Source organism: Trichoderma evansii (assembly GCF_050947405.1).
Source record: "Trichoderma evansii strain SZMC 28006 chromosome Unknown GGI43scaffold_2, whole genome shotgun sequence".
In the NCBI taxonomy this organism is placed as follows: Eukaryota; Fungi; Ascomycota; class Sordariomycetes; order Hypocreales; family Hypocreaceae; genus Trichoderma; species Trichoderma evansii.
Window position 1 is genome coordinate 2678922 of NW_028145204.1, and position 19590 is coordinate 2698511.

General features: G+C 44.3%; 9 protein-coding genes across 9 annotated transcripts; 3 read left to right on the plus strand and 6 right to left on the minus strand.

Annotated features, from left to right (window-relative positions):
• Nucleotides 1-216: 216 nt before the first annotated feature.
• Nucleotides 217-1816, minus strand: GGI43DRAFT_167831 (aminoglycoside phosphotransferase family protein). Its single transcript, XM_083199660.1, has one exon. It carries the CDS (start codon nucleotides 1691-1693, stop codon nucleotides 416-418), a length of 1278 nt encoding a protein of 425 aa, XP_083065387.1. The 5' UTR covers nucleotides 1694-1816; the 3' UTR covers nucleotides 217-415.
• A 1642-nt stretch (nucleotides 1817-3458) lies between these two features.
• On the minus strand, nucleotides 3459-5205 carry GGI43DRAFT_429731 (chaperonin 10-like protein; the record flags this gene model as incomplete). The annotated part of the gene is made up of 4 exons (XM_083209152.1): nucleotides 4852-5205; nucleotides 4340-4783; nucleotides 3796-4274; nucleotides 3459-3737 (listed from the first exon to the last, which is right to left on the minus strand). Exons 1-4 carry the CDS (start codon nucleotides 5003-5005, stop codon nucleotides 3459-3461), a joined length of 1356 nt encoding a protein of 451 aa, XP_083065388.1. The 5' UTR covers nucleotides 5006-5205.
• Nucleotides 5206-5320: 115 nt separating this feature from the next.
• On the plus strand, nucleotides 5321-5647 carry GGI43DRAFT_167838 (hypervirulence associated TUDOR domain-containing protein). The gene has a single exon (XM_083199661.1). It carries the CDS (start codon nucleotides 5379-5381, stop codon nucleotides 5589-5591), a length of 213 nt encoding a protein of 70 aa, XP_083065389.1. The 5' UTR covers nucleotides 5321-5378; the 3' UTR covers nucleotides 5592-5647.
• A 179-nt stretch (nucleotides 5648-5826) lies between these two features.
• GGI43DRAFT_429735 (XFP N-terminal domain-containing protein) lies at nucleotides 5827-8570 on the minus strand. Its single transcript, XM_083209153.1, has 6 exons — nucleotides 8391-8570; nucleotides 8252-8326; nucleotides 7962-8199; nucleotides 7757-7909; nucleotides 5950-7703; nucleotides 5827-5887 (listed from the first exon to the last, which is right to left on the minus strand). Exons 1-6 carry the CDS (start codon nucleotides 8551-8553, stop codon nucleotides 5841-5843), a joined length of 2430 nt encoding a protein of 809 aa, XP_083065390.1. The 5' UTR covers nucleotides 8554-8570; the 3' UTR covers nucleotides 5827-5840.
• A 785-nt stretch (nucleotides 8571-9355) lies between these two features.
• GGI43DRAFT_394569 (uncharacterized protein) lies at nucleotides 9356-10034 on the minus strand. Its single transcript, XM_083204774.1, has one exon. It carries the CDS (start codon nucleotides 9964-9966, stop codon nucleotides 9571-9573), a length of 396 nt encoding a protein of 131 aa, XP_083065391.1. The 5' UTR covers nucleotides 9967-10034; the 3' UTR covers nucleotides 9356-9570.
• Nucleotides 10035-10566: 532 nt separating this feature from the next.
• Nucleotides 10567-11226, minus strand: GGI43DRAFT_429737 (uncharacterized protein; the record flags this gene model as incomplete). The annotated part of the gene is made up of 1 exon (XM_083209154.1): nucleotides 10567-11226. One exon carries the CDS (start codon nucleotides 11224-11226, stop codon nucleotides 10567-10569), a length of 660 nt encoding a protein of 219 aa, XP_083065392.1.
• A 1041-nt stretch (nucleotides 11227-12267) lies between these two features.
• On the plus strand, nucleotides 12268-13128 carry GGI43DRAFT_429739 (P-loop containing nucleoside triphosphate hydrolase protein; the record flags this gene model as incomplete). Its single annotated transcript, XM_083209155.1, has 2 exons — nucleotides 12268-12423; nucleotides 12483-13128. 2 exons carry the CDS (start codon nucleotides 12268-12270, stop codon nucleotides 12930-12932), a joined length of 606 nt encoding a protein of 201 aa, XP_083065393.1. The 3' UTR covers nucleotides 12933-13128.
• Nucleotides 13129-14701: 1573 nt separating this feature from the next.
• On the minus strand, nucleotides 14702-15352 carry GGI43DRAFT_379913 (uncharacterized protein; the record flags this gene model as incomplete). The annotated part of the gene is made up of 2 exons (XM_083202908.1): nucleotides 14702-15052; nucleotides 15116-15352. 2 exons carry the CDS (start codon nucleotides 15350-15352, stop codon nucleotides 14702-14704), a joined length of 588 nt encoding a protein of 195 aa, XP_083065394.1.
• Nucleotides 15353-16751: 1399 nt separating this feature from the next.
• GGI43DRAFT_167955 (sugar porter family MFS transporter) lies at nucleotides 16752-19186 on the plus strand. Its single transcript, XM_083199663.1, has 7 exons — nucleotides 16752-17069; nucleotides 17229-17396; nucleotides 17487-17939; nucleotides 18006-18041; nucleotides 18110-18382; nucleotides 18479-18513; nucleotides 18578-19186. Exons 1-7 carry the CDS (start codon nucleotides 16877-16879, stop codon nucleotides 18983-18985), a joined length of 1566 nt encoding a protein of 521 aa, XP_083065395.1. The 5' UTR covers nucleotides 16752-16876; the 3' UTR covers nucleotides 18986-19186.
• Nucleotides 19187-19590: the final 404 nt, after the last annotated feature.

A 19590-nucleotide genomic window follows, 5' to 3' on the forward strand; every position in this document is an offset into this window, starting at 1 on the left:
GCAACTTTATTCTGATCAAGGGGCATCAGTTGATACCCCGTTCTATGAAAGTTGGGAATACCTAACTGGCCTCCTGGTTTTCTGACGAGTAGCTTTGGTTATGAATAAAGTGATTTAAACTACTCGGGGAAGCATAGCTGGCTTGGGTATTTCTGCTTCTCTGAGCATTTCAACCGCGCTCAGATTGCCTTTCTCCAGCGTCAATTACTCTTATCATGGCAGCGTTATAAATCAACCTTGAATCAAGAAAAATTGGTAAAATTTGATGTTATGCTGTCACCAAAATGCTGGGGTTGGTTTCAGAAGTGAGCAGTTTTGGGTGGTATTCTTTCCAAACCCGAAAAATCTACCCCATACAGGAGGGCTGGTGAGGCAGGATACCAGGGACACGTATGGCATAGAGACTTTTGAAGCTTCAAACGTCAGTTCCAAGTACTTGAATTGCTTCCAAAACAATTTTTTCCGATTTTCGAAAGTCTTCCGAGTATTGGTTCTTGTCCTGTGGTGCCAGATTCTCAAGCCACCAGGGCGCGATATTGTCTTCCAATCGAGAAAGCGATGTTGCTTCTCTCCAATCTTGGTCTTTGATACCTTTTCTTGGGGTATTCAATCCGCGGGCCTCGAGCCCGCTCAAGTATGCTTCGTAGAAAACATCGGGCCAGTCGCCTTCATTTCCCACAGAATCATTGACAAATTCATCCAATTCAGGGAAATATCCGGAAAACTCAAAGTCAATAACACCAGTGATTTTCATATGGTCCTCAGACACTAAAACGTTGCGTGGAGAAAGGTCGTAGTGTGTAAAGAAAAATTGACCTTTCCCATTGCTTATCCCGAGCTGCGGCAATTGGGTGGCAATGAACTCTCTGACTGGAGCTATTAGCTGCCTGTTGCCAGCAAATATATCGAGTTCCTGAAGCTTCTGAAGCCGTGCCTCAAGTTTCACTTGGTAGTACTGAAGCTGGCTTAGGATAGGCTTAGCAACTTTGACACCAAACCCAGGCATGTATGAAGAAGACGCAATGCGCAAACCGGCAATTTCTAATGAATTTAGATCTTGATCCTCCCCATGAGACATTTCACATTCAAGATTTCCAGCGCTTGCCCAAGCAGGGAGAGATCCTCTCCAGCGGTAAACTATGTCCGCTAGTTGCTCGCCGACGACCTTGAGCTTGTCTGTATCCAGATTCAACGTCGACAAAGAAACTCCAGGAAGTCGAGTCATTAAAATCCAGCCCTGAACTTGCTCTTCGGCTTCGGAATTAATGTCAAATTCTTTTGCTGCCAAAGTTCCCGTGACAGTGAGCTTGTGAATGATGGAATCCTTGCTATCAGACCAAGCAAGGACCCTTGGTGACGGTATTTCGGGCACAAAATGTTCAAGAAGAGACAAGCATGACACTTCATTTTTGCTCTTTGTCTGGTCAAAGAACTTTCCGTTTAATTTCAAAACCAAATCATTGACAGCTCCGCTGTTCAGGCCGTGTAAGTGTAGGTCGTCTGGAACATTTATCTTCAAAAAGTAGATGCGATTATTGAATGATCGGCCATGCTCTAGAGGATCGATGGCCAAAATTCTGCATCCAGGAACTAGGAGATCAATAATGCTGACGATAGTTTCTCTTGAGAAATAAATCCCATGAGTTGGGTGAGTTTCTGGAGTAGTCTCACGCGGACCTAAAGTGCTCTCCATGAGGGCGGTCTACGGCGGTGTACGGCGGTGTTTCAAAATGAACGGAAGATTAGAGAATGAATTTTCTAAGAAATGTGAAGATGCATGGCAGAAGGGCGAGAGGGGAGCAACCAGATCGTGGACCATATATCGCTACGAATTGGAGACTTCGTATGGAAATACATGCACCTATGATGGAGGCGGCGCCCACTGTAAATTACCCGGCAAGTGAGTCACATGCCGCCCGTAGCATCTAGCAATCCAGACGCTCATTCACTTGTCCGCACCAACATATGAACCGGGGTTCTCGTAAATGTATTATATATGTACACATATTAAAGAGATGCTAAACGTATCAGCTGCTCGTTTGGATTGTCTTGATGATCATTATTATTCTGGCCAGATGAGGATGACCAGTAATCCCATATGCGATTACAGCAGATTTAGCGGCGAAGATATACGGCCTAAAAATCCATCCTCTCTAGTATTTACATGAAAGCGTAAGAGCAATAAATATGGGCCAGAAATAGAAGATATACTCTTATTAGTTTTGATCCAAGATAAAAGTACTATGAGAGAGAAAAGATTTTTTTATCGGACTATAGCAGCATTCTCATATGTTTATATGATATCGATGTAGAACGCGGTATCTGTATTACCCACATGACAGGTAAAGTCATTCACAATCAACTGGCCATAATCCGAGCAAACATGCTGTTCTCAACAATGTCACGCTGCACAGTTACCTGCATAAGTGGAAGATGATATAAGGCTACTGTGAACCGGGCAGCGAGAGACTTGATTTTCTATTTAAACGAGTAGATGGCTGATTTCCCATACAAAATAACTCAAGTTCAAAAAGATATTTTATAAAAAAGGGATTCGATAACGATAGGCTAAGTTCGAAACCCGTAGTGAGAGCCCTGTAGCTCTGCGGAAACAGTTTGTTTTATGCATAGGTCCAACTCTAGATTTCCGGACACCAGGGCTAGCATGCCTACAATCGGCTAACCTTCCAAGTCTCAGTGATGGCCAGGGCGGCGTGTAGGTCTCCGCCGCATTTATTCGCGAACACTACGTCAAGGGCAGCTCCATTTGGGCATTGAGATCGACTTATTTTAATGTTGGTCTTAGACCCTTCGTCTAAAGTTGTCTCAATGAGCCACCACCATTGGTTGCAGCTAATCATGGAGCGCTATAGATTCATCTACTCATTCTCATCCATACACTGGCATGTCAGGTGGGCGAGTAGACGTCATGGGTACCGCAATCTTGGACACTCCGCTTTGTTTCCAAAATCACTTGTTTGGGGGGGCGGCCTGGCATTTAAGGAAATCAACATCAATCGCAGCTCAGATTCAGGATTCTTCTGAGTCTTTAGTCTACTTGAGACGGGTGCCGTAGTAAAATATTTTGTAACTCGGTGGCAGAAAGTTCATTGCTTGGTGAGGTACTATGTCAGTCTGCCTCAGTTGAACCTTAGAAATAATGCTTCTTAAATATTAATACTGAGGATTTCCATCGTGAAAGCTAATGACATAGACCTTGCGCTATATTCACTGTTTGTCATTGGTGTCTTTTTTCAATGCTTCTTGATTTTCGTAGCAGATGATTTCGAGCCAATTCAATGTAAGGAGGACCAAAAGGTTGTAAAATTTGACCGACGTCTGCCTAGTATTTCAGCTCGCGTATTATGAATAAGAGCATCTAGCTCAATGACTGTATTTATGAAATATGGATCGTTCTTATTAAAGCTGATGTACAAAATGGGGGGCGTCGACGGTTATTAATACATAGTTACTTCAGGAGACTCTGAAGCCTTGGGCAGAGAGAATCTAGTCTGAACAAATACTTTTTGCATGCCATCCTCCTTCGCATCAAACTTTGCATATACTTTATCGAGGTCTTCGAGCCTTACTCTATGAGAAACCATTTGTAATGGGTTAAGCTCGCCATTTTGGATCTTGGCAAGCAATTCTTCCCAGTATTTGTGTACCGGTGCTTGACCGTTTCCGATAAGTCGAATGCCTCGCTGCATGAGTGAACCAATATTGAAGTGGTTTGTCTAAATCAATTCCATTAGCCCATGAAATTTCCAAGAAAATGATGCGATGTGTACATACGTATGCGACGTAAACTCCAGTGACGCCGCAGCGGCCATAGTTGCGTACTCCTTCAATCATTTCATTGAGGATTTCGCTGGTGTCAGTCTCAGCACCAACCGTCATCTCCAACCAATGCATCCAGCCCTTTGCGTATTCCCCTGCTGCGCACTCAATAGCGACATCTGGGCCTCGTCCGCCGCAAATATCTTTTAATTTGCTGACCACAGTCTCTTTGGAAGTGATGCCATGAGATAGTTTCTTATAGTCGACTAGAACGAGCTTATTGCTGTGTTCAGCGGGGAAATGCTGCTTGACGAGTGTAAGACGCGGTTCGGTATCTACGAATATAATTTTGGATGCTCCCTCTCCGAGAGCAAAAACGCCCGCCATTTGTCCGATAGGACCTGCTCCAAAGATGGCTACTTCATCGCCTTCGTAGACAGCGGTATCTTTGATAGCATGGTAAGAAGTGCAGAGAACATCAGAGAGATATAGAGCTGGGTGATATATTAGCTTTCTGTTTATACATGTCGAAGCTGTTTGATGCTGAAATTAAACTTACCCTTCTCATCTGGAACGTCATCAGGAATAGCCAACAAATTCACGTCGGCCAGTGGAACGCGCACATACTCTGCCTGTCCACCAGCGAATCCGCCTGTGAGATGCGAATATCCAAAGATGCCTGCTGTCCTTCCACCATATAGACTCTTTGCAGCCGTATTCGCGTTTGTCTTTTCGCACTGCGACGATAGCTTCTGTTTACAGAAGAAGCAATCTCCACACGCAATTTGGAAAGAAGCGACATATCTCTTTCCAACTTGGATTTTGTTGATGGCACTGCCAACTTCCTCTACAATTCCACAGAACTCGTGGCCCAGGATGTCGCCATCTGTGAGTTGTACAATAGCTGCATGATAAAGATGTAAATCGGAGCCACAGACGGTGGAACCAGTCACCTTGAGAATCACGTCGGCATCTTCTAAAATTTGGGGCTTAGGGACGTCGGCTGGGAGGAAATGTAAGCATACTGGGAACATTTGCCACATATGATACCGAGGAGGAGGATCCACAAACCAATCTCAACCTTATTCTTTCCTCTCCAAACCAATGCTTTCATCATGGTCGCCGCTCCGATTTCTTGGTAGTCGGAGACATCTTGCTCAGTGATGGCATTATCACCGTGACCGATGATTTGTTCAGCCAAGTAAGCTGCTTCTGAAGCTGCCATATTTACTAAATGTTGAGATATACAATAGAAAGTAGCTGTTGTAATTTACCCAAGTTCTGGAGCTACTAGCAGAAGGAACTACCGGCATATTTATTTATATGGCACCTTTTGCTATAGCTTCCGAATGCTGATTACCGTAATATGACATAAAAATCAGGTGTTCGCGAATATGTATGACGAGATGAAGATGGAGATGGTATACAGAGGAAAATAGCGGGCGTCAACACGACGTCATTGATGCTAGACACACCCTACAACTATATCTCGAACCTATATGATGGATTTCATTTAAACATCTTAAACTTGATTTAAAATGCGATTTCTTATCTGTTTTTAAGAGAGAAAGAAAGAGAAAAAAACAAACAAGATACAAATGTCGCCAACCGTTCAAGACAAAGAAGGAAAGCCAATTGAAGAAGGTGACGACGTCTGGACTCCTTTTAGAGGCGGAAAACGCGAAGGAGAAGTAGAACAGGTTGTATACACGGAAGAAGAAGCTAAAGAGGCCGATGTTAAGCATCCGCCAAAGGTATCAAACTACAGCAGCCATCATCAGCAATTCCAATACTCGCAGCACACGAACTGACTAGATTCAGGTGGTTTTTACGGACCAGCATGGGCATGGGGTTGCGCACAATCCAGAGACGCTGAAGCATGTAGAGAAATAAATCCATACAAGTTACAATTATCATCACGCGAATTCATAAGCGAGTATTTGATCAGTTGAAACGTGCTTGTACACTCTCTCAAGTCGGAATAGTATTCTCAATTTGCTACGCTATGAACAGGCAACGCTTGCCCCTGTTGTCGCTATGTAATATAATGCATGCCCCTTTTAAGCGTTGGGTCCGATTAAATCCAGCTCGTAAACATCATCCGGATCTAAGAAAGAAGTTAGCTACTATTTCTTTTTCTTCTCGCCGTAAGATACTCGTGAGACTCACCTTTCCCATGCTCTGTGATATAGTCTTTGACGCTCGTCATGTTCTCAGTGATTTTATCCAGCGACGCATTCAACTTGTCTCGAATCCCGTCATTATGCTTAGCTGCAGCTTTGAGGGCTCTTGAAGCAACATGGAAACGGCTAACGCCATTCAAAAGCATCATATCAAACGGCGTTGTGGTACTGCCCTCCTCCTTGTAACCTTCCACTGTCATGCGATGCAACGCCGGGCGTCCAAAGAGAAGTCCTTGCAGCTCTGTCGCATAGCTATGGTAGTTGAAACACACTGGCTTGTCCAATGTGAACATCGCATCAAAGTCTTTTGTATTTAAGGCGTGAGGGTGATGCGATTCATCTGGTAACACTAACAGGTCGGTAACGTTGATGACCCGAATTCGTAACTCTGGTACAAGCTGGGACAAAAGTTCTGCGGCTTTGATGACCTCAAACGTCACTTCAACGCCAATCCCGACGAGTATCACGTCTGGGTCTTCGCCGTTGTATGTACTTGCAAATCTCCATATCGAAATGCCGTTTTTGCAATGTTGGATCGCGTCTTCAGCCGAGAGGTAAACTGGCATGGGTTGCTTGGATCCAATCATCAAGTTAACATAGTTTTTAGATCTGAGACAGTGATGCAGAGTGCTCAGAAAGCAGTTAGCATCGGGGGGTAAATAAACTCTTGCAGTGTCAGCCTTCAAGTTCAAGACCGCGCCGATAAATGAAGGATTCTGATGCGAAAAGCCATTATGTTCTTGTCTCGCCCATGTGCTTGTTTCGATGTAGTTGATGGAGCTTAGATCGCCTCGCCATGACAACTTCCGACCTATCTTGGAGAACTTAGCGTATTGAATCAGCATGGTGTGAATTATTCCTAGAAACGACTCGTAGCTTGGAAAAACGGCGGTTCTTCCCGTCAAAGTATATCCTTGTAGGAAGCCTTGACAGCAATGTTCTGACAAAATCTCGATTACGCGGCCGTCTGAAGCGCGAGAGTATTGATCCCATTGGAAATTTCGACCGGATTGGTCCAACACAGCGCTGAGTTTGTTGCTCTCTAGCTCGTCCGGTGAGAATATGCGAAAGCTTTTCGGGTTCTTCCTTGCAACATCGTGGAGAAGCTTGCCCGATTGCTCCATGCTACTAGCTTGCTCAGATTTCTTTGCTGCGTGTTGCTTCCAATCTGGCATATCTAGGCCGCGATAACAATTATATGCAAGTTTTTGTTGGCCCAATCTCTTTTCTTCTTCTGGTGGTATGTTGTCCAAGACATCGTCCGATGGTTTCCCATCTGGTAGTATCTTGTGAACATCGTAACTCTTCAACCAAGCCTGCAAAATGCGGAGATGCTCTTCAGACTTGTTGGCTTTGGTCAAGGGGACCTGATGAGCGTGAAATGAGCCTTCAATTATCTGGTCATCAACACTTCGAGGGCCCGTCCATCCCTTTGGAGTCCGTAGAATAATCATCGGCCATCGAGGCTTGCCGACGGGATGGCCTCCTCGTGCTGCGCGCTGAATTTTCTTGATCTCCGATAAAGCCCAAAATAATGCAGAGTGCAGTTCAGCATCAATATCTTCTAGCGTTTCCACAATGCACACCTGGTAGCCATAACCAGAAAACAGTAGAGTTAACTCTCTGTCGTCCATGCAGCCAAAGATGGTACGCTCGCTAATTTTAAACCCATTAACGTGAAGAATAGGTATGACTGCGCCAGACTCTGCCGGGTCGAGGTATTTGATAGAGTGCCATGCCCTGCTACATATTAGTGAAAGTTTCAAAGTAGATTGGCCTGGCTTGATGCATACGCTGCTGTAGGGCCAGTCTCGGCCTCACCATCTCCCACAACACATGTAACTATCAGATCCGGGTGATCCATAACGGCACCAAAAGACACTGAAAGTGCATACCCTAGTTCACCGCCTTCGTGGATGCAGCCTGGAGTTTCTGAGTTAATGTGACTTGGGCATGTTAGTGATTAGTGATTTTCATCAGCATTGCCGGATTGCATACCTAGGAAACCCTCCAGGAACAGAGAACTTTGTGATTAGATTGCGCAATCCTTCCTTATTTACTTGATATTTGTCTGGATAGAATCGCTGTAATGACCCTTCAAGCCATAAGCAAGCCAATGCAGCAGGGGCTCCATGACCAGGTCCAATAACGAATAACATATCCACGGAACTGTCGCGAATGAGAAGATTCAAGTGCGACCAGATGAGTATAAGTCCGGGACATGTACCCCAATGCCCTTGATACACACATTAACAATTGTGAAGTCAACGAAATGATAAATTATTTACCTAGGAGCCTTGGTTTCACATCTTGGAGTTGTAAGTCACGTTCCAGAAGAACATTATCTTTAAGGAAGATCATAGCTGTCAGACTGTTAGCACTATGTGGATGGTGGCTTACATGCTGAATTGCTTTCAGTTTACTTACCACTAGCGATATAGGATGCGACCCGTTGAAATTCTCTCAATGAACACAAATCATGGTTGTTTAATGACGCCCTTGGCGGCTTTACCTCCAGCTTTTCTACCAAGACCGGGAGATGGCTGGTTGTGGGCGGAGGATCAGGCTGATCTATAACTTCCCCGGCCATTTTTTCTTGTAGTTCACAATTGAATTACCATTAATTCTTTTCCCTTCCTCGATAATTTGATGAGGAAATTTTCTCAACTCAGGTTTGGGCGACGATGTGCTGCTCTTCATATCTCAACTTAGAGATTAATACAATATGCGCGACCTTGGCGTGCATTAGCCTAGTTCATTCTCCGGATGCGAATCACCATACACTGGCGACACGGTTTTGTCACAGTGGCTCAAAATATTTGGGTAGGCATATGGTTCGTTGCCATTCGTTGACATTCGTTGACATACCCATGACGTTCAGCGGGCGTCATCAAGCAATCAGCTATACACAAACGTCACTATTAGGTTGACGAGTACCATCCTTTTGCATGTTTTGGAGCGCAATATTTAGAACATCTTGCGTATTTACAATTCAAAATCGATAGGCTACGATATAAAAGTATTGCAATATTATAGCAAGATCTTCTATTGATTGAATCAATTCCCCAAGGTATGCTAGAGAGCTTCATTTGTTTGTAATGACGTCGATGCCGGAAATTATTTAAGCCTGCAGATCTCATTAATCGTCCACGTACAGCTACAAGGAGCAATTAAGCACTAGTTATAAAATTTTTACAGGGATTGTTAAATTCGGTTCGTACGTTAAAGGGGAAATGTATAATGAAGCTAGCGATTGCGGAGGTGTTGGAAATTCAGTGCAGATCTCTTACAACTGAGCTGTCAGATATTGCCCGAGAATAGCGCGGCATTGTTTCCTTCACGAGTAAAAGACTCTCTGCGTGTCAATCGAAGTCAAAAGTACGGATATGTAATTAAATGAAATTGTGATATTATTTGGCAAATTATGTTGAAAAAAAAATGTTTAATTTTTGTATTCCAGTTGCAGTCTGCATCATTGGCGTATTGCAGCAGATATCCACCATATGAACTTGAATTAAAACAAGACAAAGAAACGAAAGAGGTGACTTTGGCATCGGGCACTAATCCTCCGTTGTATTCGAATAGACCGCCTCTACTCCCTTCTGAGCTATTCCGAAACATCGGTGCGTTTCTTTGATGGAACTTCTGGGCCCATCCTGCTTATGCCTCTCGTGTCGTGATATCCTTCTTCGTCGCTCCTGCTGGCAGTTTTCTTTCCAGCACCGCCCAAGAGGGAATTCTTCCATCCCATCTTCTCTGTCACGCTGGCAGTCGTGCCTCCACCCCCATATCCGCTGCTAACACCACCAGCGGGTAGATTCTTTGTCTCATCTCCCATACTGACTTCACGGTATCTTGGGTCTTTATCGGGTCCTGATGGTGTCCCCGAATTCCTATCTTGAACATCGTTTATTTTGGTTTCGTTCTTTCGTGGAATATACATTGTGGCACCGATGACTCCTGCACCGATGACCGCCACCATAGCGAGTCTCTGTCTGGACATTTCGAAATTATTTGCCAAAGAAATTGTGTAATAGAAGCATTAATTGTCTTCTAGAGGTAAGTATTGTCATACGGTGCGTCTGATGAAATATATTTATACATGTCTGTTTATCTAGTTCACGCCCAAAAAGATTAGTCAGATGGTAGAACAGATTTCAGACTTTATAGATGACGCAAGTTGCGGCGAAAGTCTAAACATTGACGTGCACGACTTTCCCCATTGACTCGTTACAGAGAAAATCTGAGAGGCGGCGTTGTTATCTTATTAGACGCCCGACTCTCCTTCTACGCTCGATTGTAAGAGATTGGATCTGAAGATTCAACACTATCTATGGTCTCACTTTTAAATATCGCCATTAAGGAATTTACATAATATTAACTTCCTTAGACGGGAACCAGTAACAATACACTGTCCCTCGGATCTTTTTAACGTCAATGAAGCAAGTGGAGGTTAAGCTTATGGGAACCTCGAGAAGTGTTTTAAGTCATATCGTAATGTCATTTGCTAATGTCATTTGCTAATGTCATTTGCTAATGCATGCTACCAGCGTCGCTTCAACAATACTTACAAAATATCCAGTGCTATTTAAAGAGACTCATACTAGCTGAAACCATCCTTTATTGCCCTTAGCTGCTGTTTCCCATATAATCTCTGCTCGTTTTCGAAATGTTCTAGATTTCGGATTATACGTCGTACGCGCTTTTGTTCTTCTATATCAGCAGCTTGGTGATCAACAGAAGAGCTTCTTTTGCGCCTTTTGTTGCCACGATCTTCTACGGCCTCGTCATGAGTTGGTTTCTCGTCAGATACCGTTGGTAATTCCTCATTGCACTCATAAAGAGGGCTGAGCTGGTCGTCGATTATGTCTCTAGGCGATGATTCAGTTGACCATAAAGAGCCATCTAGCAAGTCGCTAGCAAACTCAGGCTCCGTCCAATATAAATTCTCCGGTGATTCTGCGGCCTGTATGCTATTAAATGCAGCCTCTTCTGGAATATTTGGTAGCCAAGGGCTAAGATATGAATCATCAAGTTGATACGATTCATCTTCTGCAGGAATCCATTCCTGGTATGAAGATAGGTCAGGAGGATCCATAGTATCGTTCCGTTCACCAAATATGTTCCTATCGTGTGCAAGATGGCTGGCCATATGACTGGGGTCGGTCTTTGTATTCAACTGCGCAATGCTCAGTGGACTGGCATTTCCTGAATTGTGAGTCAAATCTGGCGTTTCGCCTACCCTCGAGGCAGTTTGGGCCATAACAGCATCGATTCCGTCGTTATGGAATATGCGATTTGGTTTGGTTGAGCAATATAAGCGGACTGAAGATTTCGGTACACATTTGTCAATTGCTGTGGCTTTATTACAATAACGAGGCTACTATTACTCTACCATCTCTGGAAACTATTAAATGCCTTTTGAGATTTACAGTTGCTATTCGCACTTTCCAATGCAATAAAAATATAGCCAACATGCTGTAAGTGGTGACTAGATGTTTCAAGTATTAAAGAAAATTGACGTACTGACTACAACACCTAGTCATATATACATCAGGCTGATGATACTTTTAAGCATCATACAGTAAAAGCGACATAAGTGCAACGTAGTATAGATTCCGTCATGTTTTGGACTTGATTATGTGTTTCGGAGAGCGCTCCGAATGGCGCACTTACTTTAAACACAAAAAGGAAGGAATCAGCAATCTGGTAACCTGATTCTATTAAGGGTGTGCTTAAATCGTATCTCTATTGGGCCAAGATGACGGAGAGGCTGATAAAGTTGCGACAGGCTGATGAAATTGCGAACTATAAGCTTGACAAGCTTATGAAGGGGGCAAACTGCATGCCCTCCGTGTAAAATAGCAGGGGTTTACCAGAGATTGCAATTACACCTGAGCAGTATGCATTGTAGCATTTCGATCTTTTTTTTTTCAACCTACTCGGAAAGGATGAAACGGGACGAGGAAACGTTTTAGTACCTGAAATTTGAACCGTTTTTTCCTTTGGAGTTGGAAGAATTAGAGTCTTGACGTCATGTTGAGCAACAGGAGTCCTAATGTTACGCCATAGCTACGGCCAATAAAAACAATCACAGCAACTGCAAGAAATAACACGACGATGTTTATTTATTACCATAAAAAGGATAGGTGAAATGGCTGTGATAAGGCCAGCCATTGTCTTGTGGGGCTATATATCCTCTGTACAGCCTGTCTTAGATAGCACGGCATAAAAGACTTTCTTGATCAATCTAACCATCTCGATTGAAACCACGGCTGCTTCATTAAATTTTGCTGCTGTCAATATGCCTTCCATTAACGGCAGCGGTGGTACTGATGAAGGCTCTGTTAAGGAACACTCATGGATACTGTTTGTGTCGGGTCCTACGGGCTCAGGCAAGTCTTCAGTCGCAAAGTCTCTCGCTTCGAGGTTAGGAGCTCAATACTTGGAGGGCGACGATGTACGATTCAGGAAATGAATCTGCGTTATTTGAAATACTGACGCTAACGTCATTGGCAGCTTCACCCAAAAGCCAATATCGATAAAATGCACAGAGGGGAGCCATTGACAGACGCCGACCGCCAAGGCTGGTTTGAAGCAATCGACGAGCATGCTTCTGCCTATAACCGGCAGCAATCCAAACACCACCATCTTATCCTCACATGTTCAGCGTTGAAACGAACTCACAGAGACATCCTAAGAGAAAGCTGCGATCGTGCCGGGTATTCTTTCGTGCACTTCTTCTTTCTCGATGCACCGGAGTCCGAATTGCGGAAGAGGACAGAGGCTAGACAAAATCATTTTGCCAAGTCAAATCTAGTTCAGAGCCAATTTGAAGTATTAGAGCGCCCTAGGATTGATGAATACGACGCTACGATTATCAGCGTAGTGCCAACGTTGGATGAAGTGCAGAATGAAATACTGAAGACGGCAACACAGCTCCTTAACAACGAGCAGTCGTACAAATGAATTACAGCCTTGTTTAATTTTACCCTCATGTATTGAAGTCATTTATCAAGCAATATTTTCTGGAATTTTCTAGCCATATAGCATTGCTATGCGATATCTATTCTTGTCGATAGCTCTATACGACCTATATCTCTAAATTTCTGCGCGGTCTATCGCTCTATGTCCTTTATAGCTATAGATGGTCTATACTCTTTATTATTCGAACTCTCTTATATTGCGATTCTTTTTCGCTTGCATTGCAATTCTATCATTGCAATTCTATGTCTATGCGCTGAACATAAGTCATTATATCTGTCTTTGGGCTCGTTTCCTGCGATTTTATTAGTCTAAGTGCCAGACAATGAATATGCGGCCTTGGAAATACCTCTTTACTCTCCTGAAGTCTTATTAATTCATCCTAAGGATCATCTTTTCTGGTGTGTACAGGTTGTATCGAGATGTCAAACGTAGATGCAGTCGTGTCATGGCCCTGGTGCATGTCCTGTATTTTCCCGTTGAGAAGAAAGTTCTTAATCGACTGACGTATCAGATTGTTCAGTCTTGTACTTCGTAATTAGACGACCGGTTCTGGATCGATTAATTTTCAGGAATCTATGCGTCTATGCATCTCAGATGGCATGTGTGAATCGCAGTCAATCTTATATACGTTGCAATTAGCGTCAGAGCTCGTCTTGCTATATAAGTTCTCTTAGATCAGATGCAAAAAAAGTAATTTACCTGCCTAAAACAGGTCATTCATGACCTCAGTCCTCTTTAGAAGTGACGGGAACAGTCCCGTGGCAATTCATCTTTACCCATCACCATTCCATCAACATGATATGGGAATAACTCCGGGAGTAATTCCTACCACAATAAATGTCACCAAGCCCTCTTAATATTGAATAGATGGGGCCACCTGATTTTGGATTAAATAATTATTGCTTTTATTAACAAGCTTTAACTGGCTAGCTCGGTTAGAAAGAGCCGAGACAGTCATATTTTAATTCTGGTGACAATTACGAGATAGAGTCCAAGTCATAGTTACACTAATAATCTCGGATAGCTTCGAGAAGACGCTGCCAGCTTTATGTGCATTATAATACGCTGCTGTCCGTTGCCATTACTTTGAGTGGGAGAAGGCGGGGGCACGGCCAGAACGGTTGTCAATTTTCCGGTAGTGGTAGTGGCTAACTGGGACGGTGTGTCGGAGCGAATATTCCACATCGGGTGTTTGACAATGTGTTCATACTCCCATCATCATTACCGTGTATAAATCATATCACGTTAGGTACGGCGCAAGTGCTCCGGAAACTAGAAGTGAGACAAGTAGAAGCCACCCTCCAGATCTGGAAATGTTGCCGACTAAAAAACGAGCCTATAAGCTCCAGAAAATGTACGCTCGTTCCCGCAGATGGTCAATCATGGATGACAGACTTTAGGCTTGGTGTGATTCAAGTAAACTTCATATCCCACACGCGCCGATCCTTGACCGCGAAGCCATGGCAGATGGCAACTGCTTTACAAACTAGACTCAATTTTTGGGCCAGCTTCTTCAAAGGCTACAGGATAAACATTTTTACAGTTTCTATAATATAAAAATATTGCCATATAAAAATATTGCCAAGACATATATAGAATGAAAGAGCTATAAGACGTGTAATCGAAGCGATATCCTTTGCCAAGACGCAGATTTATTTAGAGAACAAATATGTAGAGTGAATATATGAATCGTAACAAACTTCCATATTATACATGAATGTATTCAAGCAAGCTGATAAAACAAACTAATCCTACTTGGTCGAGGGATTAGGTGACACCTTTTGATTAGGAAACTTTCGGAACAGGTCGGCAATGTGATCAATTGGTGCAGCAAGCAAACCCATAGCAGTCTCAAACGGCGGATGTTCCCCAGCGCTAGGGTGACTTCGTGACGGCACAAAAGCTTTGGTGCGACCAAAACTCGTGGCCATCGACGCCGATTCTCCTTCGACTGCCTGGAGCTGCTGTTCTAGGGCGGGTAAATCCCGTTCTTCTTCCTCTTTGATGTGTTCTGAGAGAGGGCCCCAAAGCTTCTGCAGCTGATTAACATAGTCTGGGTCAGAGACTTTCATATTCTGAAAGGTTTTGAGCATCTCTTTAACCTATGTAAAAGATATTTAATAAGGTGCATTAATAACATATTAATAGTATCAGCTGGTACTCACCACTGCGTGCTCCTTTCGGTCGCTCTCCGCCATGTCTTTACCCTTGTCACCCAGATACTTCTCCATTGCAGGATAGACGACCAGCTCCTCGCCAACAGAATGGCGGGCGAGCTCCCAGACGAACTGGTTCCCATACCGCTCTTGGTAGTCTTGATCGTTCTTATTGTTAATCACTTCATTATAGTATTGCTCCAGCTCGCGGTGATCTTTGATTATAGCTTCGGATATGGTAGACATTGCGAGAGCTTGTTGAATGGTGCGTCTGGAAAATAACGAAGAATAGTATTTACTGCACTGGCGCAATCTGAGAGGAGCGGTGCGCACACTAAACATACTATTTGAAATTTGGCGTGTATATCTGGGACACAATTGGGGGTGTAGAAGTTGAAGTGCTCAAAGGCTGTTTATTTTATAGTCCATTGCTTCATTTAGCATGTGAATAATCTATGATGGCTGTTTAAAATTAACTTCATCTATGATGTTAATTTAGAATTAATCTATGATGATTTTTTATACGGAACCAATGAAGAGTGCTTGCTTTCCAAATGTTAATGCGGTGACGTTATTGCATCGTAGACTTGACACTTTGTAAGACTAGAGGCTTTAACAATACACAGCTGCAGCGAGAGGAGCACTGTTGCGATCCTTTCATCACTACACGATCAAAATGAGACAATAAGAATTCATTCATATAGCATTCTCTAAACTTAATTCTTCATTTAAAGGTGCTTTCTCCTAATCCTACAGACATATGTGGTGTAAGACGTAATGCAGTTGCGGCGAAATGCTGAGCTTCAACCTCTTTTATCAGGAGCCGAAGGTGGCAGGAGCCGAAGGTGGCAGTTTAGCAGAGACTAAAGGCTGCTTCTAGCCATACTGTAAAATTAGGTACACTCTTTCAGTGTAAATATAGATAGAATGACACGCGCAATAATACTCATCATACCACCCAGTACTACTCACCACTATTCTCTCGGTGCCATAATAAGAGGCAGCTTAAGTAAGTTCAATGAATTCTATTAGCATACGAAGTACAGTCAAAGCAGCCAGCAGCGCTGCCTTCAAAAAGAAGTATATTTCGACTTAAGTAAAATCAAGCTACTCGAAAGCTATAAAAAGTCACGTCTATGCATAGATGCTTGTGTAAAAGAAACCATGACAGACACTCCCCTTTCCGAAAACGGAATATGGCCTAATACTAAACTAGTTTTGTAAACTACGAGCCGGGATTCTGACTTCTTGATGTCGAATCCCACTCTCTCCGCACCGACCTCTGCACGACTTCCCCGCAGCCAAGAGGCTGGCTAGCACGTTGCATGACTGCTCACCCCATGCAAGGGAAAATCTCCATGGGGCTATGGATATGCGTGCTTTTGCCTGCTCGGCTGAATGGCCGCAGTCTCGGATTACGTCAAACGGGCCTGCTGGGAGATCCGAGACCGCGGCCTGATGCTGATGCAGTAATTGCCAGTGGTCGATAATAGCAAATAGTAGTATTGCTTCGTATTCGCATGCGCGCACCTGCAGACTGAATCTCACGATTCTTCAACCTAATTCTCCGAGGTTGCAGCTCTCTCCATTTGCCTAGCATGCTCAATTCATTCTTCTAATTAGGACGCAAAGCTATCGCCACGCCACACGTTTATATAAACATACATCCAAACTAACACACACCAGCGGGTGTACATCCCACACCATATTTCCCTCTCCTCACTTTCTCCCTCTCTCCCCCATGAAAACTCACACGACCAACAACCCATCATGACGCGCCTCGGCACATGGAGGGCCACGTACCTCGTCTCCCTATCATGTGTCGGTTCATTCCTTTTCGCCTACGACACGGGCATCGTAGGCGGCGTCCTGACGCTGGATTCCTTTATGCGCGACATGGGATTTAGCAACGGGGAGAGGGACAATGTCACCTCGCTGTCGGCTAGTCTGCTGCAAGCTGGAGGTATGTATTGTATATGCATGAGAGAGAGGATTTATTTGATTGCTTCATAATGAAGAATACTCGATGGGAAAAGGCAGAAAAGGAGGAAAAAAGAAAATATAAAAAGGGAATTACAATAGATTCGGACGGATAAGTTCTAATACTTGTTACCATGTATAGCCTTCTTCTCGTGCTTATTCGTCTGGCCGTTTACTGCGCGCTACGGTCGCCGATGGTCTCTCGCTCTAGGATCGCTCATTTTCAACATTGGCGCTGTGCTGCAGCTCTTTTATCAGCATGGAATCGTCACTTGGTATGCCGGACGGACAATATCAGGCATTGGCGCAGGTAAATCCAGCCATCCAAAGACGCCTATAGAAGCAAACCATAGGTGTCCAGCTTAATGCGAGTAATTCTAACTACGTCTCGCTGCAATAGGCATTGCGACCGTCATCATCCCCATGTACTCGGCCGAAATGGCGCCCAAGGAAATCCGTGGTCAGCTCGGCAGTCTCTTCCAGTTCTTCTTCACTCTCGGTGTAGCTGTCAGTTACTGGGTCGATTACGGTGCCGCGCAACATATACCATCATCGACGAGACAATGGCGAGTCCCCGTTGCCTTGCAGCTTGTACCCGGTGGCCTTTTGGGACTCGGAATGTTTGTGACAAAGGAGAGCGCAAGGTGGCTTGCTCAGCGTGATCGCCACGAGGAGGCTTTGGAATCGTTAATATGGGTGCGAGGAGGGGATAGCACAGAGGTTCGAATGGAGTTTCAAGAGATTATAGCGGGCATTGAGGAGGAGGAGCGGCAGACTGCTGGAGTCACATGGAGAGAATATTGGTTGCCAGCGAATCGGTATCGCATCTTCATTGCCGTCACTCTCCAGATTGGTAGGTTTCAGGATCTCAATATGCGTGGATCGTGACGATTGCTGATTTGCTGAATCCATATCCTAGGCGCTCAACTGACGGGAAACACTCCTCTGGCATACTGTATGGACAATACCTTCCTCCCGAGTTATCAAAATCCTGCGGTTGAATATCTCTAACTCTCAATTCAGTTTCTCCCCAAATCTTTCAGGCCGTCGGCGCTGGTCAAAACGCTCTCCTTCTTAGTGGCTTCTTCGGCATGTGCAAAGTCGTCAGCTGTGCATTCTTCTTAATCTTCCTCGTGGAGCGCATAGGCCGGCGATGGTCTCTGCTCGCCGGATCGTTTCTGATGGGCACTTATATGTTCATCATCGCAGTCCTGACGCAACGATATCCTCCCGTGAGCGGAGGCACGCTGACGCCACCGGCCATTGCGTCTTTGACAATGGTTTTCCTAGAAGCGAGTAAGTGAATATTTGATCTTAAAAAACTTGTCTAGTTGTGAAACGGTGTATATAAGTTTCCTCCAGATTGCTGATCTCCGATGCGGCTGCATATAGTGACGTTCAATATCTCGTGGGGGCCAATACCATGGGTACGTTCCAACCTGTCAGCTAAAACTATACGACATACTAACTCGGCTATTTGCGCCAATGAAGTTATACATGAGCGAAATCTTCCCAACTCGAGTCCGCGAAGGAGGGATCGCCGTCGGGGCCGCAACCCAATGGCTCTTTGGCTTCACGCTATCTCAGATTACGCCCGCAGCCGTCAACAATCTCGGGTACAAAGCCTTTCTCATGTTCTGCTGCTTCAACTGGGCGCTAGTACTGTACACATGGTTCTTTATCAAGGAAACAAAGGGACTATCTCTCGAAGAAATGGAGATATGTAAGTTGTGGCCCCTTTCGGTATATAAAGCAATACACATAGACAGGTTCAAGCTAATGAGTTGTGCGAATCTTTTTTTCGCCCTTCCCAAAAAAATAGTGTTCAACGCAAAACGCACCCCAATTAGTATCCTGGCGTATCGCCATGATGATAAATCCTCAGATGACGACGTGTGATTGGCTGGTCGGCAGGATCCTTCCACTTTGGGTCATTTTGTTAGTTTGTCCGCATTGTGTAAATTTCAGAGACAGCTGCATGCACTATTTTTCGCGCGCGGTGATTCATGACTTGGTAAGCGGGTGAAGGTGATGAATAATGGGATTAAGCTCCAACTCTACTGGTCGGCAACTCGGTCTTGGTGCTAGAGCGAGGGAGCGACGGTGCTAAAATTCAGCCTTAATATGGGCTGGGCCCCAAGCCAAAAGTGCATATTCAAGACTGCACTTTTGTTCTTTATAACCTCTTCAACTTTCTTTTGTCGTTTATCTTCTTTGTCTTGTATTCGTCTCTATCGTAGCTTGATGCCTAGGCGTGCTTAGTAACGCATTTGACTTGACTTGGATTCTTAATCAACGTTGATGAAGTTGCCGCTAGTTTCGCTGTCCGGTATTCACCGAGCTGGGCCACTGTGCTGCTCTCGCGGTTAGTCAGATTCTTCTCACAGCCAATTGTGTTTAACCAACTGATCCAAGAGACATTTAGTTTCGTCCGTTTCTCTTCATTTATATTCAAGAGGACTGCACGTTGAGAGAACGTTGCCGAGTCACAAGCAGACACAGTT